This window comes from Octopus bimaculoides, chromosome 2, assembly GCF_046866305.1.
Source record: "Octopus bimaculoides isolate indiv1 chromosome 2, ASM4686630v1, whole genome shotgun sequence".
NCBI lineage: Eukaryota > Metazoa > Mollusca > Cephalopoda > Octopoda > Octopodidae > Octopus > Octopus bimaculoides.
The window spans coordinates 116,059,854-116,081,994 of record NC_142929.1 but is presented as its reverse complement, the minus strand read 5'-3'; the positions used below and the strand labels follow the sequence as shown (position 1 = coordinate 116,081,994).

The 22,141-nt window shown below is 41.0% G+C and overlaps 1 protein-coding gene across 1 annotated transcript in view; it reads left to right on the top strand.

The window, feature by feature from the left end:
• Positions 1 to 9,361: 9,361 nt before the first annotated feature.
• LOC149137210 (selenoprotein F-like) overlaps positions 9,362 to 22,141 on the top strand; it is a 31,546-nt gene continuing 18,766 nt past the window's right edge. The window contains exons 1-2 of the mRNA XM_089347521.1: positions 9,362 to 9,421; positions 15,242 to 15,415. Of these exons, the coding sequence (XP_089203647.1) occupies positions 9,377 to 9,421; positions 15,242 to 15,415 (219 nt within the window). The 5' untranslated portion in view covers positions 9,362 to 9,376. The remainder of the gene's footprint in view (positions 9,422 to 15,241; positions 15,416 to 22,141) is intronic.

Genomic DNA, 22,141 nt, shown 5'->3' with positions numbered 1-22,141 from the left:
GCTCCCGTAGGATTTTCGAGTGAGATCGTTGCCAGTGCCCCTGGACTGGCTTGTGCGGGTGGCACATAAAAGACACCATTTCGAGCGTGGCCGTTTTCATGCGGGTGACACGTAAAAGCACCCACTACACTCTCTGAGTGGTTGGCGTTAGGAAGGGCATCCAGCTGTAGAAACTCTGCCAAATTAGATTGGAGCCTGGTGTTGCCATCCGGTTTCACCAGTCCTCAGTCAAATCGTCCAACCCATGCTAGCATGGAAAGCGGACGTTAAACGATGATGATGATGATGATGATGATATATATATATATATTCATATAGACTGGGGTACCACCTTGAAGGATTTTTAGTTGAATGAATTGACCCTAGTATTTATTTATTTTTGCTAAGCCTGGTACTTATTCCATCAGTCTCTTTTACTGAACTGCTAAGTTACAGGGACATAAATACATCAACACTGGTTGTCAAGCAGTAGGTTGGGGACAAACACAGACACAAAGACACACACAGATATATATATAGTATATATCATATACCACAGATGCCATCTTCCTAGTGAGACAGCTGCAGGAAAAGTACTTGGCCAAAAGTAAGCCATTGTACTTAGCCTTTGTCGACCTGTTATATGGTGGTCTCTAAGGAAGTTAGGAGTGGCTTGTTAGAGCTGTCCAAGCCATGTACAGTGGTACTGTCAGTAAGGTGAGAGTCGACCATGAATACAGTGATGGATTTAGCGTTCAGGTAGGGGTTCACCAGGGCTCAGTTCTCAACCCACTCTTATTCCTTATAGTCCTCTAGACCATAACAGAGGAATTCAAAACTGGATACCTGTGGGAACTGCTATATGCTGATGACCTTGCTCTTATTGCAGAATCTGTAGCAGAATTGGAGAAGAAATTCCAGGTCTGGAAACAAAACCTGGAATCAAAGGGCCTTAAAGTTAACCTAGCTAAGACAAAAGTAGTTGTTAGTAAGAAAGAAGATAAAACTTTCTTTCCGACAGGTAAATGGTCATGCTCCATATGTAGGAAAGGAGTTGGAAGAAATTCCATTTGCTACACCCAGTGTAAACTATAGACACATAAGAGATGCAGTGGTATCATAGGTAGATTAATAGATAAAGTAGTCTTTGTATGTGACAGATGTGCAGGAACAATAAGCACTAAGAGCACATGGAAATTAGATTCTCTCAAATGCCCAGGAGGCTCTCTTAACGTTGTAGATAGTTTCTGTTACCTAGGTGACCAAATTAGCAATGGTGGAGGATGCTCTGAAAGTATTGTTTCTAGAATAAGAATTGGATGGAAGAAGTTCAGAGAGCTATTACTTCTGTTGGCAACAAAATAACTCTCTCTCAGAGAGAAAGGTAGACTATATGATGCTTGTGTGTGAATGGCTATACTCCATGATAGTGAGACATGGGCTCTCAATGCTGAAGACATGCATAGACTGGAGAGAAACGAAGGTAGTATGCTCCGTTGGATGTGCAACATCAGTGCCCATGTACAACAAAGTGAAAATGTACTGAGCGAAAAGTTGGGCATAAGAGGAATCAAATGTAGTATGCAAGAGAGACGACTATGTTGGTTTGGACATGTGATGCATATGAATGAGGACAGCTACATAAAGAAGTGCTGATCACTGAAAGTGGATGGTACCCGTGGAAGAGGGAGACTCAGAAAGATATGGGATGAAGTAGTAGGACCGATCTCAGGAAGTTGGACCTCACAGAGGAAATGACCATGGAGTGAGATGTCTGGTGATATGATGTTCTTGAGAAGATCCACCCACATCAGTGAAACAGTTCTAGAAGTGCTGTGTGTCCCACCCACACTTAACAAGAAAACTCACACACTCTACCACAACAAACCAAACTATGTCTTTACATCTCTTCTCTTCCTCACATTTTTGCTTCATGTACTATGATTACCTTCCACTCCCCAATATTCTCCTCTTGGGCCAGTGCCACTGTATCATTGCTCTCTGCTTGCCCTTGACCTGTATGTTCTATCTACATGCCTTGTCTCACCCTATTATTGCCTTCTGCTAGCCCCCAACCTGGGTGTTCCACCCACATGTAACAAGAAAACTTCTCCCTCACCCTACCCCAACAAACCAATGTACATCTCTTCTCTTTCTTGCATTTCCTCCTTCATTGACTATGCCTAGCTCTCACTCCCTAATCCTGTCCTCACACCCCTGTTCTTCTATATCATTGCTATCTGGTACCCCTTCAACTCTATATACATCCAGGTCTTTTGTCACTCACACTCTTTAATTGCACTCTCTTCACAATATCCTGCCACTTATATTATGACGTTCGAACCTCAAGGGTATGCCCTGGCACTTGCCACTATCTATATCTCTCTCTTCCTTTACTCAACCATTCTCATTTATACTCTGATCCCCATTCCTTGTGAGTATGCTTAGCATTTTGCCACCATCTCCATCCTATGGTCTCCCACTTTCTCTCTCCTTCTGCACTTATCTCATGTTGAGCAACTGTGTATTTTCTTTGTGGTAGCACACCTGTTTCTGTTTTCATTCTTGATCTTTCTGTCTCCAGCCAGGTAACTTTGTACTTGCTCTACAGTAAGACACCTGTATCTGTCTCACTATAACCTTTTCATCATCACCTCCTCCCCTCTTAAAAGTTTGTCTTGCAAGTACTTGATGACCCTGTCAGTGCAGGTGCTTCTTCTGTCATTTTCCTCTGTAGGGGGAAGTGAGCTCTAATGTGGCCTTTCTGGCCACACTTAAAGCATCGCGGAACTCTGCCCTCTACCCATACTCTCAATACTATTTCTCCCAACGTTACCGTCTCCGCCAAATTTTCCAGCTGTTTCACCTCCATTTGTATGATGATTTCCAATGTTTTTCCTTTATATCCTCCTTCCTCCGTCTCTGTGGCTTGGAGGACAGCCACCTCCTCCTCATTACCAACAAGGACAGCTGCTGCAACACAAGCCACTTCTATATTGGGTGGGATTCCTTCTACCCTCATCTTAGAAGTCTTTCTTCCAAGGTACGTGGGTAGAAGTACTACTTCCTCTATTCTCACCGTTGTACTTGTCAGCCTCTTTGCCTCCTCTGCTATCCTAAACTGGACAACCACCGTCCCATATCCATTTCCTTTCGCTATATATGTCACTTCCTTCGAAACCCCCTTCAGAACTTTTTCTACTTTTTCCATCTCCATCCACTCCACCTTCCTACTCTCCACTAAGTACACCTTGTAGGTAATGGTCTTCTTTTCCATATTTACCATAACCCTTTTCGGGGGAAAATAACTTTACATCACCGCCCACCTTCTGTGTCATCTTACTCAGCTCCTTCAGTCCGGCTAGGTCCACCTCCCTTTTCTTCACCTCTGCAGTCTCAGCAAAACTCTTTACAAATAGAATGCTTAACAAGCTCCTCCTCTGCTGAGGACAGTTCATACTCGGTAAGGTCTGAATACATTCCTTTCCACCGGTACAACACTCACCAACAAACTGCTGCCAAGCAGCTCAAAAGATTCCATCTGTCTCGTCAAAAATCAACACACCGAATAGACCGACGCATGCACGGGAAGCAAGCTTCTTACCGCACAGCTATGTCTGCACGTGTATATATATATATATATATTATAAGAGACAAGTTGTACGTACGCCACTATATATATGTATACTCCGAATGACCTGTCCGTGTTTTCTTTGTATAGTCTATCTATGTTTTGTCCCTTTCTTGTATCACCTAACAGTCTGGATGTTTTGTGTCCTTGTCTCATTCTGTATTATTTATACACACACACATATATATATATATATATATATATATATATATATATATATATATATATATATATATATATATTGGAGGAGGATAACTGCGTGAAAAAGTGCCACACCCTAACAGTTGAGGGAACCCGTGGAAGAGGTAGGCCCAGGAAGACCTGGGCTGAGGTGGTGAGGCAAGACCTTCGTACATTGGGCCTCATCGAGGCGATGACTACGGACCGAGACCTTTGGAAATGTGCTGTGCGTGAGAAGACCCGGCAAGCCAAGTAAGATCGTTGCCAGTGCCCCTGGACTGGTTCTTGTGCGGGTGGCACATGAGATGCACCATTTTGAGCGTGGCCGTTGCCAGTACCGCCTGACTGGCTCCTGTAGGATTTTCGAGCGAGATCGTTGCCAGTGCCCCTGGACTGGCTTGTGCGGGTGGCACATAAAAGACACCATTTCGAGCGTGGCCGTTTTCGTGCGGGTGACACGTAAAAGCACCCACTACACTCTCTGAGTGGTTGGCGTTAGGAAGGGCATCCAGCTGTAGAAACTCTGCCAAATCAGACTGGAGCCTGGTGTTGCCATCCGGTTTCATCAGTCCTCAGTCAAATCGTCCAACCCATGCTAGCATGGAAAGCGGACGTTAAACGATGATGATGATGATGATGATATATATATATAGTCAATTTAAACATGAAAAAGCACGAAAAAGCAACGCGAGGACGTAGAATAAGTACAGTGTTATTGGACGCTCAAGAAAGGAAAGAAAAGAAACGTATATATATATATATATGTATATAAAATATGTAATAGTAAAGAGAGAAGATTGATGATACCGGCATGTAATGGTATATGGAGGATGTCATTTGTATGAAGAAGTATTGAAGGTTCTGAGTGGATGGAACCTTTGGGAGATGAATGCAAGTAAGAGATGGGATGAAGTTGTGAAGATTGACTGCAGGAGATTGAACTTCTCAAAGGGGATGAAAATTGTCTGCAACTTGTGGCAAGCATGAAATAAAGATGGATGTAAAAAGGATGGTTGTGATAAGTGATGGAAATTAAGAATTTTAAAATCTACGTTTGGGTCTCATATTAAGTGTCCATACATCACTCACCTCTTTGATGTTCTCTTCTCTATCACTCATGCCTTTTCATATGTGCTTCTCTACTACCACTGTAACGTTCTCCCATTATGGTACATGTGTATCAAGTGATTGTCTCGCACTGGATCTATCTGTATTCAACCCTCACCTTACTATCACTATTCTTTACTGCTAACCACCACTCTCTTTCATTATTCCTTCTCCTTGTCACTCATTATTGACATTCATCATTCCTAGTCTCTTGCCACCATCCATCTTTCGTTGTTATCTGTCATTCTTTTTAACACTGCTCCATCCTCTATTACACAATTTTGACATCCATCACTCACTCTCTACTACTCTCATTTCCAATACACCTTTAATCACTCTATTGTTCCTGCCATATCATTCATATTGTTTTTATTCAGCTTCGTTACCAACTATCCCCATATAGCTGTCTATCACCTTCTCTCTTTCCTTATTCTCTCCTCTATTGCCTTGCTCCCATCTCTTTAGTTCTCTTCCATTATTCTCTCTTCTATCACTTTCTTACTCTGGTTCTTTTACATAACTCTATCTTTGGTTCTTTTACATAATTCTATCTTTTATCACCATTTCTGTCTTACCTCTATTCACAGTCCACCAACTCCTTCATCTTCTCTCCCATAACTCTTTCCTATTACCCTCTTGCTTTTATAATTCAGGCTTTTCCCATCCATTAATCTTCTATCACCCTCTTACTCTGGGCCTCTTCCCACCCAGTTGTGTCTGAAAGAAAGGAATGAGTATATGGAAGAAATACAGGGAAGAGGAGACTCTAACCTTGCTGGATGTAAGACAGCCTTCTTGTGCAGGTAAGCAAAGGAACAAAGACAACCTCTTTAGTCTTACCACGAACATGGCATTATCTTCAGTGTTGGTATCACAATAAAATACATCTAGAACACTCTCTAATGAGGTTGGTGGTAAGATCATCCAGCCATAGAAACAATGCCAAAAATGGAATGTATGAGTGAGACATGGTTGCTGACTAGAAATGCAGTAACTTCAAATAAAGTTTAACTTGAACCAGGATGACCCATCCAACCCATGACAGCATGGAAAAGTGTATGCAAATTGATGTTGGTGATGATGCTTTAGATGATAAAGAGGAGGAATAGTACATATACATATCTGCTTATCTATACATATATAGACACAATCATTGATATACTAACATGAAGTCAGAGTGTATTGGAAGCAGATTATTGACAGGGACACAAACAAATTGCTATTCTCTTGTTTCAGTTTTGGTAGTGAGGTAGTACATTGTAGTAAACTCTTGTAAACTCAATATTTATGCTGTTGAAATTAGTACAAAAGTGAAATAGGGAGGTTTTGACAAGAGCAACAGTTATGTATAGCAGCTAAATTTTATATAAGGAGTGTTGTTGATGATGATGATCTATATATATATATATATATATTTGTTTCAGTCATTTGTGGCCATGCTGGAGCACCACCTTGAAAGATTTTAGTTGAACAAATGAACCCCAGGACTTATTTTTTAAGCTTAGTACTTATTCTATGGTCTCTTTTGCCAAACTGCAAAGTTATGGGGATGTAAACACACCAACACTTGTTGACAAGTGGTGATGGGGGTACAAATAGACACACATACATCATATATATGATGGGCTTCTTTCAATTTCCGTCCACCAAATCCACTTACAAGGCTTTGGTCAGCCTGAGGCTACAGTAAAGACACTTACCCAAGGTGCCATGCAGTGTGACTGAACCCAGAACCATGTTGTTGGGAAGCAGATTGTATGATGCATGTATGAGAACTGTCATGCTTCAAGGCAGTGAAACATGGCCCGTGACTGCTGGGAGACATGCGTAGGCCCGAAAGAAATGAAGCTAGCATGATCTGCTGGATGTGTAATGTCACTGTGCACACATGAGCATGAGCGCCCTGAGAGAAATGTTGGACATAAGAAGCATCAGATGTGGCGTGCAAGTGAGACGTTTGCGTTGGTATGGTCATGTACTACGGATGGATGAGGAGAGCTGTGTGAAGAAGTGCCTGCACCTGTGTATGTATTTGAAATTGCTTGTAATAGAAGGAACATCAATAAATGTATCCAAGTATCAGATGTTGGTGGTGGTGTTAAACAGGGAAACAGATTAAGTCCACCATCGAAGAAGAGTAATAGTTCATCCATTGGGCTTGCACAAAGTTTCTGCCTATCAAATTTTACTCACAAAGTTTTGGTAACTTGATGCTAAGGTAGAAGACACATGACCAAGTTGAAATCTGAAACCACATTAGTTGTGAAGTAAACTTCTGAACCACCCAGCTATGTCTGTCTCCAGAATATATACGAGTAGGCCAATTTAATTGTAATTTTTGCATGTATAGAATAGATAAAAGAAATTTGTTCCAGAAGTCAGCAACTTTCAAACTACTCAGATTCGAATTCAGTTCAATGATAAATTGAACTTTGTTTATTGTATTGAAACTACATAACTGGTCTTACACTAAACAATAAGTTATTTCTCTTTGAAACTAATTAAGTAATACAATATGAAAGACATATCCCAAAATAGTTTCTTTAACCCTTTTATTTCAATACTTTTATTGAGATGCACTACCTATGTGTGTTAACTAATTTTGATGATAATCAAGAATTTGGAGATTTATTAAATAACTTGTTAATATCAAATGTATTATGTATGAGAATGTCATTAATCCTCAGTTAGTCTGTAATGATTCCTGATATTGAAAACTATGATCTCCGTATTATTGTAAATTGAATAGAAACCACTAACCAGCTTTATGGTACAGGATCTGGCAAAGTTGTATAACCTAAAATCATTCACTCCTTATAGTTATATTTAATTAGTCTTGTGTGAATATACTGGGATTGATCTTTCAATATATAATCAATAGTATGCAATAGATATATTGATATTATTATTAAGGTCAGGCTTGGTTGAGCAATTGGGATCTAGTTCAAAACGGGGGCACCAGTATTTTCTTAACGAAACACTATGAAACTTGGGACACTGGTAGAATGTGTCATATAAAACATCTTTTACTCTTAGTCTTCTTAACAAAAAAACGGACATCGCAAGTTATTCCATGTTAAAGTTGTCGTATTTCTGTAATTTCAACCAATCACTGACGTCTATTCAGCTGAATAGAGTTACGGCTGGCCGGTCATAAAAATGTTATTCCCTGTGACATATTTCATCCGGTTTAATCGTAATTTATACGCATATATTGTTTATATAATAAATTACGCTGTGCGTATCTATGTGTGTAACAATTTTAGAGTTCGGATTCTAGAGTTAGGGTTAGTTTTAGGGTTAGGGTTAACAGTACCGTTACAGCGCTAACTGTTTTCAACTAAATAGACGTCAGTGATTAGTAGAAATTATCGAAATAAGACAATTTTTTACATGAAATAAATTCGAATACAAACATTTTTTTCTGTTCTATAACACAAAATAGATAAGTATACGAAGTTTGAAAGTCTTTCGGTACCAAAAACACTACATCAAACATAAATGAAAACTGGTGCCTCCGTTTTGAACAAGATCCAGCAATTGTAGTTAGTACTAACTTCCATTGCTTTGAAAAAAAAAATTATATATTTTCACATTTTTTAATAGCATAAATGAAAAACATCAACATGTGAGAATGACAAAAAAAAAAAAAAACGAGGTGGTCGTGCGACATGCTAGAAACAACAGCCATAAAAGATTCTCCTATGATTTTTTTAGGGCATAGTGTTCCCTAAGTTAGTCAAAATCGGTCCGGAGGAGGTTGGAGACAAAAATCCTAAAGTTTTCCAGGCATATGTGATGAAAAAAATTGGAAAAATCCCATCAAAACGGAGAAAATCTATCTGATGTAGGCGTCCTGATTCGAAACTCCGCCTAAAGCAAAGTAATAGTTTTCAAAATAATAACAACAAATTTTCTATGTGTAATGCAAAAGAAATTAGTTGGTTTATGTGTCACGAAAAAGAAAATAAAATTTGAGAACCGTTGTTATACATGGTTACTCGATTTGTTAGAAACAGCAGACAAATCTCTGAAATAGAATGCCTTTATTTCAATTGATTTTGAAAATAAAGAATTTGGTAAAATAACTGTTATTATTAAGCTGGTGTTTGTAACATAAATTAACATGAAATTATGCTGGAAGGTTTTAATTTAGATCATTTTAAACAGGAAGTTTGTATCAAAGAATCAAGGTGGTCTCAGAGTTGGTATCAAAAGGGAAGTGTAGCGTACACTCTATTATAAATGTAATCCTACATTCACTAAAAAGAAAGGATGGCCATCACTGGACTGTCTTGAACACACACGTGTGTGTGCGCGCGCGTGTGCATGTATGTGTGTGTTTGTATGCATGTAAGGACTAACATCCGTGTAGACGTAGCAGAAATATACAATTCCAAGCAAAAGTCTGTAACTGCAATAAACTAATGCAACGTGCACGTATTCGACGTCACTTCCTGTTGTACACAGATCACTAAGATGGCTGACCTACCGGGCATTATTTCCCTGTTGGTGTTGTTATATGTAAGTATTTTAGACATTTTTTCCCCCTCTGATCACCAATTTGAAAACAAACAAAAAAATCTCATCATGATTTCATTCTTTTCGTTAAGCAGTGGAACATTCCTCTCGTTATGTTCCTTCTACGATCACTCCCTCAGAATACCACGTTTTGATATTGAACCCTTAACGAGCAAATCAATGGTCAAAAATATTCCAGTCGTAACCATTAGTCTTTTTTTTTAAATCTATTAGTGTCCATATTGCCAAATTTGCCCTTTATTTAAGATAGTAAGGCGTAATTTGAAGACTCGGTTGCTATTTGTTACCGGCCAAGCGATCACGGAGGCAACTCACTCACGCACTCGTCTCGTCTGCTGTTCTGGTTGTGACACGTAAACTTAACTTCAATATTTATTTATGTCTCTTGACGCAGAAGTGATTTTGAAATACTTTTATATCTTGTGTGAAGAATGTAACCCGTGAACATTTCAGTTATCCCTTTTCCGATTCTTTTCATGTGTTGTCTTCTAAATTCAATTATATTTTTATTTAAGGATTTTGGTTCTCGCCAGCTCTGCTTTTGTTTTTTTTTACCTGAAGTTTTTATTTCTTTTTACATGTGATAAACTTTTGCTGACCACTCTTATTTAATACCTTTCAATTTGGCTATAATTCTACTTATTAGGAATATAATTCTGTTCGATCTAACTCAACGTAGCTAATCTCGTCTATTCCTAAACTTAAAATGTGTTGTTGTTTTGCTCTGGTTGCGTGGATCGGGCAGGCCAATGATCAAAAGCGTTTCTACCCTGACCACCGAGTCTATTTTTTTTCTTTCAGAGGTAGTGTATCTATTATCCAATGTACATTTATTTAAATCATAGGTTTTGTATCTTGTAGAATTTTTACGCGATGATATGTATCGCTTTCTTATTTTGATGAGTAAAACAAATCTATATTCACGTGAAATAAAGCATGTTTCATACGTACACTGTTATTACCACTGATTAAATAAAATTGAAGGCAACTTAAGCTCGTAATCTGTTCTTAATTCCTGTTTCAATAAAGTTATTGGAAGAAATGACCCCACCAGTGACATGGCATGCTTCAACACAACACTTGTTCACTAATTTGAAAAATGCCATTTGAGAGCTTGGCTGGGAAGTTCTACAGCACCCACCATGTTCTCCTGATATAGCACCTTCAGGTCACTCTCCAAGCCTCGTCAAGCCAGTGTGGTAGAGTAGGTTCACTAAACCAGCATCATCTCAAACTCAAATTCATGTCCTCCATATCAGATTGTGGTTGGTGGAGAGTTCATGCTGAGACCTTCATTCTGCAGTAGACTGAACATAGGCAATCCAGCCCAGAGTAGAAATCAAACTGGTGTTTTAATTAATAAGGCATTAAAACAGAATGTATGTATACATATGTATCTGGTGTAGCCACCTGGTTCACCAGTCCTCAGTCAAATCGTCCAACCCATGATAGCATGGAAAGCGGACGTTAAATGATGATGATGATGTTTGTATACATATGTATGTATATATATGTATATATGTACATATATATGAATGTGTATATATATATATATATATATATATATATATATATATATATATATTTATTTATTTATCATCATCATCATCGTTTAACGTCTGTTTTCCATGCTGGCATTGGTTGGATGGTTCGACTGGGGTCTGGGAAAACAAGGAGGCTGCACCAGGCTTCAGTCTGATCTGGCAGTGTTGCTACAGCTGGATGCCCTTCCTAATGCCAACCACTCCGAGAGTGTAGTGGGTGCTTTTTATGTGCCGCCGGTACAGGAGCCAGTCAGGATGAAGATGCTGGCATCGACCACATTCGGATGGTGCTTTTTACGTACCACCGGCACGGGGACCATAGCTACAATTTCCATTTGATTGTGATTTGATTTGATTTTGATTTTATGTCCTTGACTCAATAGGTCTCATCAAGCATGGCATGTCGTTCTAAGATCCAAAGGTACTTTTTGAGTGGACTGGTTATGTGACATTGGTGTAGGTTACAGCTGTGGTCTCATTTTATTTGCTGGGTCTTCTCAGTCACAGCATATCTCCAGAGGTCTCGGTCTTTTGTCATTGCTTTTTGTGAGGCCCAACGTTCGAAGGTCATGTTTCACCACCTCATCCTATGTCTTCCTGGCTCTTCCTCTATCCTGGATTCCTTCCACTGTTTGGGAGCTGCACTTCTTCACACAGCTCTCCTCACCCATCTGTAGTACATGACCATACCAACGCAAACGTCTCACTTGCACGCCACATCCGATGCTTCTTATGTCCAACATTTCTCTCAGGGCGCTCACGCTCATGTGTGCACAGTGACATTACACATCCAACTGATCATGCTAGCTTCATTTCTTTTGAGCCTACGCATGTCTCCCAGCAGTCACGGCCCATGTTTCACTGCCGTGAAGCATGGCAGTTCGCACACATGCATCATACAATCTACCTTTTATTTTCAGTGAGAGGGCCTTTGTCACCAGTAGGGGCAGAAGCTGTCTGAACTTTGCCCTGGCAATTCTTATTCTAGTGGTAATGCTCTCTGAGCATCCACCCCTCTACAGACTTGGTCACCTAGGTAGCAGAAGCATGTGATGGAATCTGTTTTCTGAGCATCTGTGGTGCTTATTGCCCCTGTGCATCTGCCGCACACGAAAGCTATCTTCCCAGTTAATCTTCCTTTGATGTTGTTGCACCTCTTATGTGTCCACAGCTTACACTGGATACATCTTATGGAGTTTATACCTACACCTTTTCTACAGATCGAGCAGGGCTACCTACCTGAAGAGGCGTGTGATGTGTTCGCCTTCCTATTTACTAGAACTTTGGTCTTTGCGACATTGACTCTAAGGCCCTTCGACTCTAAACCTTGATTCCACACCTGAAATTTCTTCTCTAGTTCTAGTAGTGATTCTGCTATGAGGGCTAGGCCATCAGCATAGAGGAGCTCCCAGGAGCAACCTGTCTTGAATGCCTCTGCTATTGCCTGGAGGACTATGATGAATAAGAGGGGCCTGAGGGCTGATCCTTGGTGGACCCCTACTTCTACCCGGAATTCTTCACTACACTCATTGCCAACCCTAACTTTACTAATGGCATCTCTGTATAGGGCCTGTACATCCCTTATTAACCATTCGTCAATCCCCAGTTTCTGCATTGCCCACCAGATAAGGGATCAGGGGACCCTGTCAAAGGCTTTCTCCAAGTTCACAAAGCCAAATACAGCGGTTTATCTTTGGCTAGGTATTTCTTCTGCAGTTGCCATACCAAGTGGTGCTTCTATCTGGTACAAAGCCAAACTGCATCTCATGTAAGCAGACTCTCTCCCTAATTAGTTGGGCTATGACCCTCTACGTGACCTTCATCACCTGATCCAGTAGTTTGATACCCCATTAGTTATTTTTATCTAAAGCATCACCTTTACCCTTGTAGCAGTTGACTATGGTGCTGCTACATCAGTCATTGGGTATGACTCCATCATGAACTACCTGGTTTACAATACGGGTGACTAGGCCATAGCCCACACCACAAGATGTTTTAAGCATCTTAGCAGTGATTCCTGATGGGCCGGGGGCTTTTCCTAGCTTCATACCCTTAATTGCTTTATCTACCAGGGTGCTGTGTATTCGGATAGTTGGTCGGCAGGCTCTCCTTCTCCCATTCTCTATCCATATTCAGCAGTCTTTCATAATGGCTTATCCAAGCCTCTTTCTTTTCAGAATCATTGAAAGCAACTGCACCATCATCCGTGCAGACACATTTCTCTCCTGTGACATCACAATTTTCTCACACAATGTCTTGCCATCCGAAATACTTCAGTTCTTTGGTCCTCATGTCGCTGGACATTGGCAAACTTCTTCTTTTCTGCTTCTCCCTGTTGCCCAGCCTCCTTTCTGGCTATCTGGTACAATTCCCTGCTACTTCCACTCTTCCAAGCTTTCCAGGCCTGTTTCTTTGCTCTAATGGCTATGTCTACCGTATTATTCCACCACCATGTTACTCTAGGTCTGGAAGGGACTTTGTACCATCTGCAGACTTGGTCTGTGGCACTCAGTAAGCTGTCTCATAGGAATTTCCAGCTACCCTCTATGTCTGAGGTCTGTAACTCCTCAATCTCATCAAATGTTTTGATGAAGATGTCCCTAAATCTCTGAATCATGGGAAGGGTTCTTAAGCTTCCAAATTATTCTTTTCTGGATTGGTCTGCTTCTTGGCATCCTTCTGGCCTCGAGTCTAAAGTCACTAATGACTAGTCTATGCTGGGGGCGGGGGAGGCGGGAGGTACATTCTTCACCCAGGATGGTCTTTGTATTTAAGAGCAACCTTGCGTCCAGCTGTCTGGTGAGGATGAAATCAATCTGGCTAGCAGAGTCACCTGATTGGTAGGTTATCAGGTGGCTGTCTGGCTTCCTGAAGTTAGTGTTGCAGATTAAAAGGTTACATGCATCACAGAACTCCAGTAGCCTAGTTCCCTCTTCATTTCGGGAATCAATACCGTGGCCCCTGTGTACACCAGTGAAGATACCGGATTGCCGTCCAACATGCCCATTAAAATCTCCAGTCGCAAAGATGAGTGAGGTCATTGCCACTCATCTTTGAGGTAGCCTGTAGAATGGTATCATAAAAATGGTCCTTCTGATCATTTGGTAGGCCCGCATGTAGGGTGTAAGCAGAGATAATTGTAGCTATACTGTTCTGCAGGACATGCCTGACCTTACGCACTATCGCATACCCCGACAACCTCTATGACCTTATCCATCCATTTTTCTGCAAGGAGTATGACTACACCTCCTACTCCATCAGTATTACCTTGCCAGAAGATTTTATACTTATGTGCCTTCTTGTGAGGACCCTGGCTGAAGCTCCTCTCCATCTTACCTCTTGTATGCAGCATACATTGACATATCTCCTTTCAAGCATGACTACAATCTCACTAGACCTACCTTTCAGTGAGCCTTCATTAACTGTGCCAACCCTTTAAACTGAGAAAGGAATGTGGGGTGAGCTTGGGGAGGAGAGATGTTATTCAGCACCTATGTATGTGTATATATATATATATATATATATATATATATATGTATATGTATATACGTATGTATATATGTATATGTATATATGTATGTATATATGTATGTATGTATATATATATATATATATATATATATATATATATATATATATGTATGTATGTATGTATGTATGTATACATGTATGTTGCTCTTATTATAGATATATACTTGTCTGGTATGCCGTAGTGCTGCATAATTCTCCATAATTTGTGGCATTATTTGAAAATTAAAACTCATTCAAGAGCCCCAATGTGCATTCCAGATTTGAAGAAAATTTGTCAAGAAGAATGGGAAAAAATTCCTAAAGAAACATGCAAGTCATTGATTAAGAACTACAAGAAGAGATTGATTGAAGTGGAACTGAATAATGGTTATGCTACGAAGTATTAAATCAGAATTATCAGTTATTTATGTTCTGTATGAATACTTTTTTCACCCCTAAATATTTATATTTGTATATAAATTCATTAGTTACTATAATTTATTAGTTTCTTTTGCATATTCTTAGTTTATGCATGTGTATGCAAATATAGTATTGGTATATCCCATTTATGTTCATTAGAAATTACATAAATAAAGAATTTTGACATGTACGTATATTTATTTCCCCTGACTGTATATATATATATATATATATATATATATATATATATATATATATATACACACATACACACACACACCTTCAACAATTTAATATCATATAAGTGTTTTTATTATTTCTATTCCAGATATGCTTGGCAGACAGCCAAGAGCTGACAGCATTACAATGTGAACATCTGGGCATGTACAATAGTTTGTTATGTAATTCGTGTAATGAATTAGACAAATTTCAGCTAACACCTCTCAAAGACAGCTGTTCGAAATGTTGCCAAATGGACCAAGAGGGAGAGAAAGCATTAAAGGTGAGGTGGTTTGATAAATAAACAATTTTTTAATAGTATTTTACCTAAAATTTGCCTTTAATTGGTTGATATAGAGATTTTATAATGGCTGACTTGGTACAGCTCTCAATGAATTGTTTTATGATGCATATATATATATATATATATATATATATATATATATATATATATATATATATATATATATATATATATACTAATATATATATATATATAACTAATCCAACAATATTGCTTTTTCTTGTATTTGTTGCTCCATTCTCCACATAAATATATATATATATATATCATCATCATCATCATCATCATCATCATCGTTTAACGTCCGCTTTCCATGCTAGCATGGGTTGGACGACTTGACTGAGGACTGGTGAAACCGGAATGGCAACACCAGGCTCCAATCTAAATTTGGCAGAGTTTCTACAGCTGGATGCCCTTCCTAACGCCAACCACTCAGAGAGTGTAGTAGGTGCTTTTACGTGTCACCTGCACGAAGGCCAGTCAGGCGATACTGGCAACGGCCACGCTTGAAATGGTGTCTTTTATGTGCCACCCGCACAAGCCAGTCCAGGGGCACTGGCAACGATCTCGCTCGAAAATCCTACAGAAGCCAGTCAGGCGGTACTGGCAACGGCCACGCTCAAAATGGTGCATCTTATGTGCCACCTGCACAAGAGCCAGTCCAGGGGCACTGGCAACGATCTTACTTGGCTTGCCGGGTCTTCTCACGCACAGCACATTTCCAAAGGTCTCGGTCAGTAGTCATCGCCTCGGTGAGGCCCAATGTACGAAGGTCTTGCCTCACCACCTCAGCCCAGGTCTTCCTGGGCCTACCTCTTCCACAGGTTCCCTCAACTGTTAGGGTGTGGCACTTTTTCACGCAGCTATCCTCATCCATTCTCACCACATGTCCATACCAGCGCAATCGTCTCTCTTGCACACCACAACTGATGCTTCTAATGTTCAGCTTTTCTCTCAAGATACTTACACTCTGACGGGTATTCACATTGACATTACACATCCAACGGAGCATACTGGCTTCATTCCTTGCGAGCTTACGTATGTCCTCAGCAGTTACAGCCCATGTTTCACTGCCATGTAGCATGGCTGTTCGTACACATGCATCATACAGTCTGCCTTTTACTCTGAGTAAGAGTCCCTTAGTCGCCAGCAGGGGTAAGAGCTCTCTAAACTTTGCCCAGACTATTCTTATTCTAGCAGCTACACTTTCAGCGCACCCACCCCCACTACTAACTTGGTCGCCCAGTAAACAAACCAACATTGGTTGTCAAGCAGTGGTTGAGGACAAAGAGACACACACACACACACACACAAACAAACACATGTATGTGTGTGTGTGTATGTGTGTGTATGTGTGTCCCTACTTGTCATCTGTTAATTTTATTATTCGTTTATTTGAATTGACTTTATATACAGTAATTCCTCGACTATAGCGGGTGTTACATATATATATATATATATATATATATATATATAATAATAAAAGGAAGTTAGGGGTTAAGGATTCAACCCACTAAGGGATAGTATCTATTCAATACACTGCTGGGAGGGTACCCAATTATTGTTACACTAGTGTTATACCAAGTGTAATAAGTGGGAGCGGGTAAAAGGGGGGTTATTTTACCCTGAGAATATACGTATATTCTCAAATTCCTAATGTACTTTATATTTGTAACCTTGATTGTTAATATGACATGGTATGTCATAAGCATTTGTATATTGTGGTTTTTGTCATTTTAGTTACAAAATAAATTAATTAATTCAACGGAATACACTGTCTGCAAGTCGATGGATACTGCATATTCTCCTCCATTTTCTTATTGCTATATATATATATATATATAATCATCATCATCATCATCATCATCGTTTAACGTCCGCTTTCCATGCTAGCATGGGTTGGACGATTTGACTGAGGACTGGTGCAACCGGATGGCTACACCAGGCTCCAATCTAATTTGGCAGAGTTTCTACAGCTGGATGCCCTTCCTAACGCCAACCACTCAGAGAGTGTAGTGGGTGCTTTTACGTGTCACCCGCACGAAAATGGCCACGCTTGAAATGGTGTCTTTTATGTGCCACCCGCACAAGAGCCAGTCCAGGGGCACTGGCAACGATCTCGCTCGAAAACCCTACAAGGCCAGTCAGGCGGTACTGGCAAGGGTCATGCTCAGGATGGTACATCTTATGTGCCACCCGCACAAGAGCCAGTCCAGGGGCACTGGCAACGATCTCACTTGGCTTGCCGGGTCTTCTCACGCACAGCACATTTCCAAAGGTCTCGGTCAGTAGTCATCGCCTTGGTGAGGCCCAATGTTCTAAGGTCTTGCCTCACCACCTCAGCCCAGGTCTTCCTGGGCCTACCTCTTCCACGGGTTCCCTCAACTGTTAGGGAGTGGCACTTTTTCACGCAGCTATCCTCATTCATTCTCACCACATGTCCAAACCAGCGCAATCGTCTCTCTTGCACACCTCTACTGACGCTTCTTATGTTCAGCTTTTCTCTCAAGATACTTACACTCTGATGGGTATGCACATTTACATTACACATCCAGCGGAGCATACTGGCTTCATTCCTTGCGAGCTTACGCATGTCCTCAGCAGTCACAGCCCATGTTTCACTGCCATGTAGCATGGCTGTTCGTACACATGCGTCATACAGTCTGCCTTTTACCCTGAGTGAGAGTTCCTTTGTCGCCAGCAGAGGTAAGAGCTCTCTAAACTTGGCCCAGGCTATTCTTATTCTAGCAGTTACACTTCCAGCGCACCCACCCCCACTACTAACTTGGTCACCCAGATAGCGGAAGCTATCAACTACCTCTAGTTTTTCTCCCTGGAATGAGATAGAAGTTGTTTCCTGTTTGTTCACAGTGTTTATTGCACCTGAACATCTGCCACATACAAAGACTAACTTTGTAGTTAATCTGCCTTTGATATTGCTGCACCTCTTATGTGTCCATAGCTTGCACCGGGTACATCTTATAGAGTTACTACCTACTCCTTTACTGCATACTGAGCAGGGCCATCTACCTGAAGGGGTTTGTGTTTTATCTACCTTCCTACTTATTAGGATTTTGGTTTTTGCTAGGTTGACTCTAAGGCCCTTCGATTCTAGTCCTTGCTTCCACACCTTAAACTTCTCCTCTAGTTCTGATAGTGACTGCGCAATTAGTGCAAGGTCATCAGCATAGAGGAGCTCCCAGGGGCAACCTGTCTTGAATTCCTCTGTGATCGCCTGGAGGACTATGATAAATAGGAGGGGGCTGAGGACGGAACCTTGGTGGACCCCTACCTCTACCCGGAATTCATTACGGTACTCATTTCCAACCTTCACCTTACTGACAGCATCTCTGTACATGGCTCGCACAGCTCTCACTAACCATTCTTCTATCCCAAGTTTCCTCATTGACCACCAGATAAGGGATCGGGGGACCCTGTCAAAGGCTTTCTCCATGTCAACGAAGGCCAGGTACAGAGGTTTATCCGTGGCTAGATATTTCTCCTGCAGCTGTCTCACCAGAAATATGGCATCAGTGGTGCTTTTACCTGGCACGAACCCATATATATGTAAAATAGATAAATAATTATTTAAGTATTGAGTATGTTCCTAGTAGTTAGCTGATGAAACACGTTCACTGCCTATGACTACCTGATGTCATCCACAGTATTTACACATTTGTCGCTGGATCTACCTCAGGAATTTCTCAGTGTTCATTGAGTAATTTATTTTATAGTGTTTTACCTAAAATTTCCCTCTTATTGGTTGATATGGAGATTTTATGATAGCTGACTTGGTACAGCTCTCAATGAATTGTTTTAAGATGCATATATATAAGTAATAAATATATATATATATATATATATATGTACAGGGAAGGTAATAGTGATGGAATAGGGGGTGTGGGCATACTTCTTGCAGAGAAATGGGTGGATAAGGTCATAGAGGTAGTGAGGGTGTGCAATAGAGTACTTAAACTCAGGCTGGTCTTGCAGAATGATATTACTACAATTATCTCTGCCTACACCCAACAAGCGGGCCTACCAAATGAACAGAAGGATCACTTTTATGATATTCTTCTGCAGGCTACCTCAAAGACGAGTGACAATGATCTTATCTTTGTAGCTGGAGATTTTAATGGGCATGTTGGACAGCAACCTGATATCTCCCATGGTGTACATGGGGGCCATGAAGTTGGTACCAGAAATGAAGAGGGGACTAGGCACCTGGAAAGCCTGGAAGAGTGGGGGTAGCAGGGAACTGTACCAGGTAGCCAGAAGGGAGGCTGGGCGACAGGTATACATAGCTAAGGGAGAAGCAGAAAAGAAGTTTGCCAATGTCTAGCGATGTGATGACTAAAGAACTGAAGTATTTCGGATTGCAAGACAGTGTTTGAGAGAAAACTGTGATGTTATAGGAGAGAAGTGTGTCTGCATGGATGATGGTGCCCTTGCGTTTAATGATTCTGCAAAGAAAGAGGCTTGGAGATGCCATTATATGAAAGACTGCTGAATATAGAGAATGAATGGGAGGAGGAGAGTCTGCCAAATGTTGACCCAGTTGAGGGACCAGCTATCCAAATCGACAGTACCCTGGTAGATAAAGCAATTAAGGATATGAAGACAGAGAAAGCACCTGGCTCATCAGAAGTCGCCGCTGAGATGCTTAAAATATTGGGTGGTGTGGGTTATGGTCATGTTGTAAATCAGGTAGTTCATGAAGGAGTGATACCCAATGACTGGTGTAGCAGCACCATAATCAACTGCTATGAGGGTAAACGCGATGCTTTAGATAGCAATAACTACAGGGGTATCAAATTATTGGATCAAGTGATGACAGTTACAGAGTCATAGCCCAACTAATTAGGGAGAGACTTAGCCTAGATGAGATGCAGTTTAGTTTTGTGCAAAGCAGAAGCACCACTGATGCTGTATTTCTGGTAAGACAATTAGCAAAAGATAAACCTCTGTATTTGGCTTTTGTTGACTTGGAGAAAGCCTTTGACAGAGTCCCCTGATCCCTTATCTGGTGGTCAATGCAGAAACTAGAGATAGAGGGATGTTGTCAGTAAGGTGAGGGTTGGTAATGAGTATAGTCATCCCCACTCTTATTCATCATAGTCTTCTAGGCAATAACAGGAATTCAAGACAGGCTGCCCCTGGGAGCTTCTCTATACTGATGACCTTACTCTAATAGCTGAGTCATTGCCAGAACTAGAGACGAAGTTTAGGGTGTGGAAGCAAGGTCTAGAAGTGAAGGGCCTTAGGGTTAACCTAGCAAAAACCAAAGTCTTAGTAAGTAGGAAGGCTGTCAAATCACAAACCCCTTCAGGTAGATGGCTCTGTTCGATCTGTAGAAAAGGCGTGGGTAGAAACTCCATACGGTGTACTCGGTGTAAGCTATGGACAAATAAAAGGTGCAGCAATATCAAAGGAAGGTTAAATGGGAAGATAGTTTTTGTGTGTAACAGATGCACAGGGGCAATAAACACTGAAGTTGTACAGAAAACAGATTCCATTATATGCTTGGTGGAGAAACTGGAAGTAATTAATAGCTTCCACGACCTAGGCGACCAAGTTTGTAGTGGGGGTGGTTGCTCTGAGAGTGTAGCGGCTAGAATAAGAATAGTCTGGGCAAAGTTCAGGGAGCTTTTATGTCTGCTGGCAACTAAGGGCCTCTTGCTCAGGATGAAAGGTAGACTGTATGATGCCTGCATGCAAACAGTCATGCTACATGTCAGTAAAAAATGGGCCATGACTGCTGAAGACATGCATGGGCTTGAAAGAAATGAAGCTAATATGCTCTGCTGGATGTGCAATGTCAGTGTGCATACACGACAGAGTGTAAGTGCCCTGAGAGAAAAGTTGGGCACAAGAAGCATCAAATGTGGTGTGCAAGAGACAACTGCGCTGGTATGGTCGTGTGTTACGCACGGATGAGGACAGCTGTGTGAGGAAGTGCCACTCCCTAACTGTGGAAGGAACCTATCGAAGAGGTAGACCCAGGAAGACATGGGATGAGGTGTTGAAGCATGACCTTTGAACATTGGGCCTCACAGAGGAAATGACCGGAGACCGAGAACTTTGGAGATATGCTGAGCTTGAGAAGACTCGGCAACTAAAGTGAGATTGCAGCCATGTTTATCTGGCCCAGTTAAGTGTACACGATGTGTCGGGTGATATGATACGCTTGAGAAGACCTGTTGAGTCAAATAAAACCAATATCATAGCTGTGGCCAGTATCCCCTGACTGGCTCCCGTGCCGGTGGCACATAAATACCATTATCTGAACAGGATTGATGTCAAGACCGCCTGATTGGCCCCTGTGCCAGTGGTATGCAAAAAGCACCATCCGAATGTGGCCAATGCCAGTACCCCTTGACTGGCTTCTGTGCCACTGACACGTAAAAAGCACCCACTACACTCTTAGTGATTGGCGTTAGGAAGAACATCCAGCTGTAGAAATATTGCCAGCTCAGATTGGAGCCTGGTGCAAAATTTCCCAAGACACCTGATGAAGGCTGGAGGGTATATCAGCCGAAACGTTGTGTTAACAACAAACAAGATGAGGACAAATATCCGTCACTTGTAAATAATGTACATAATTCCTCATCTCTTAAATATAGAACTGTATTATTATTATTGCACTTCCTTAATTTGAATCTTAAACCTTAAAGATTTCATTTATACATTTCTATACATACATAC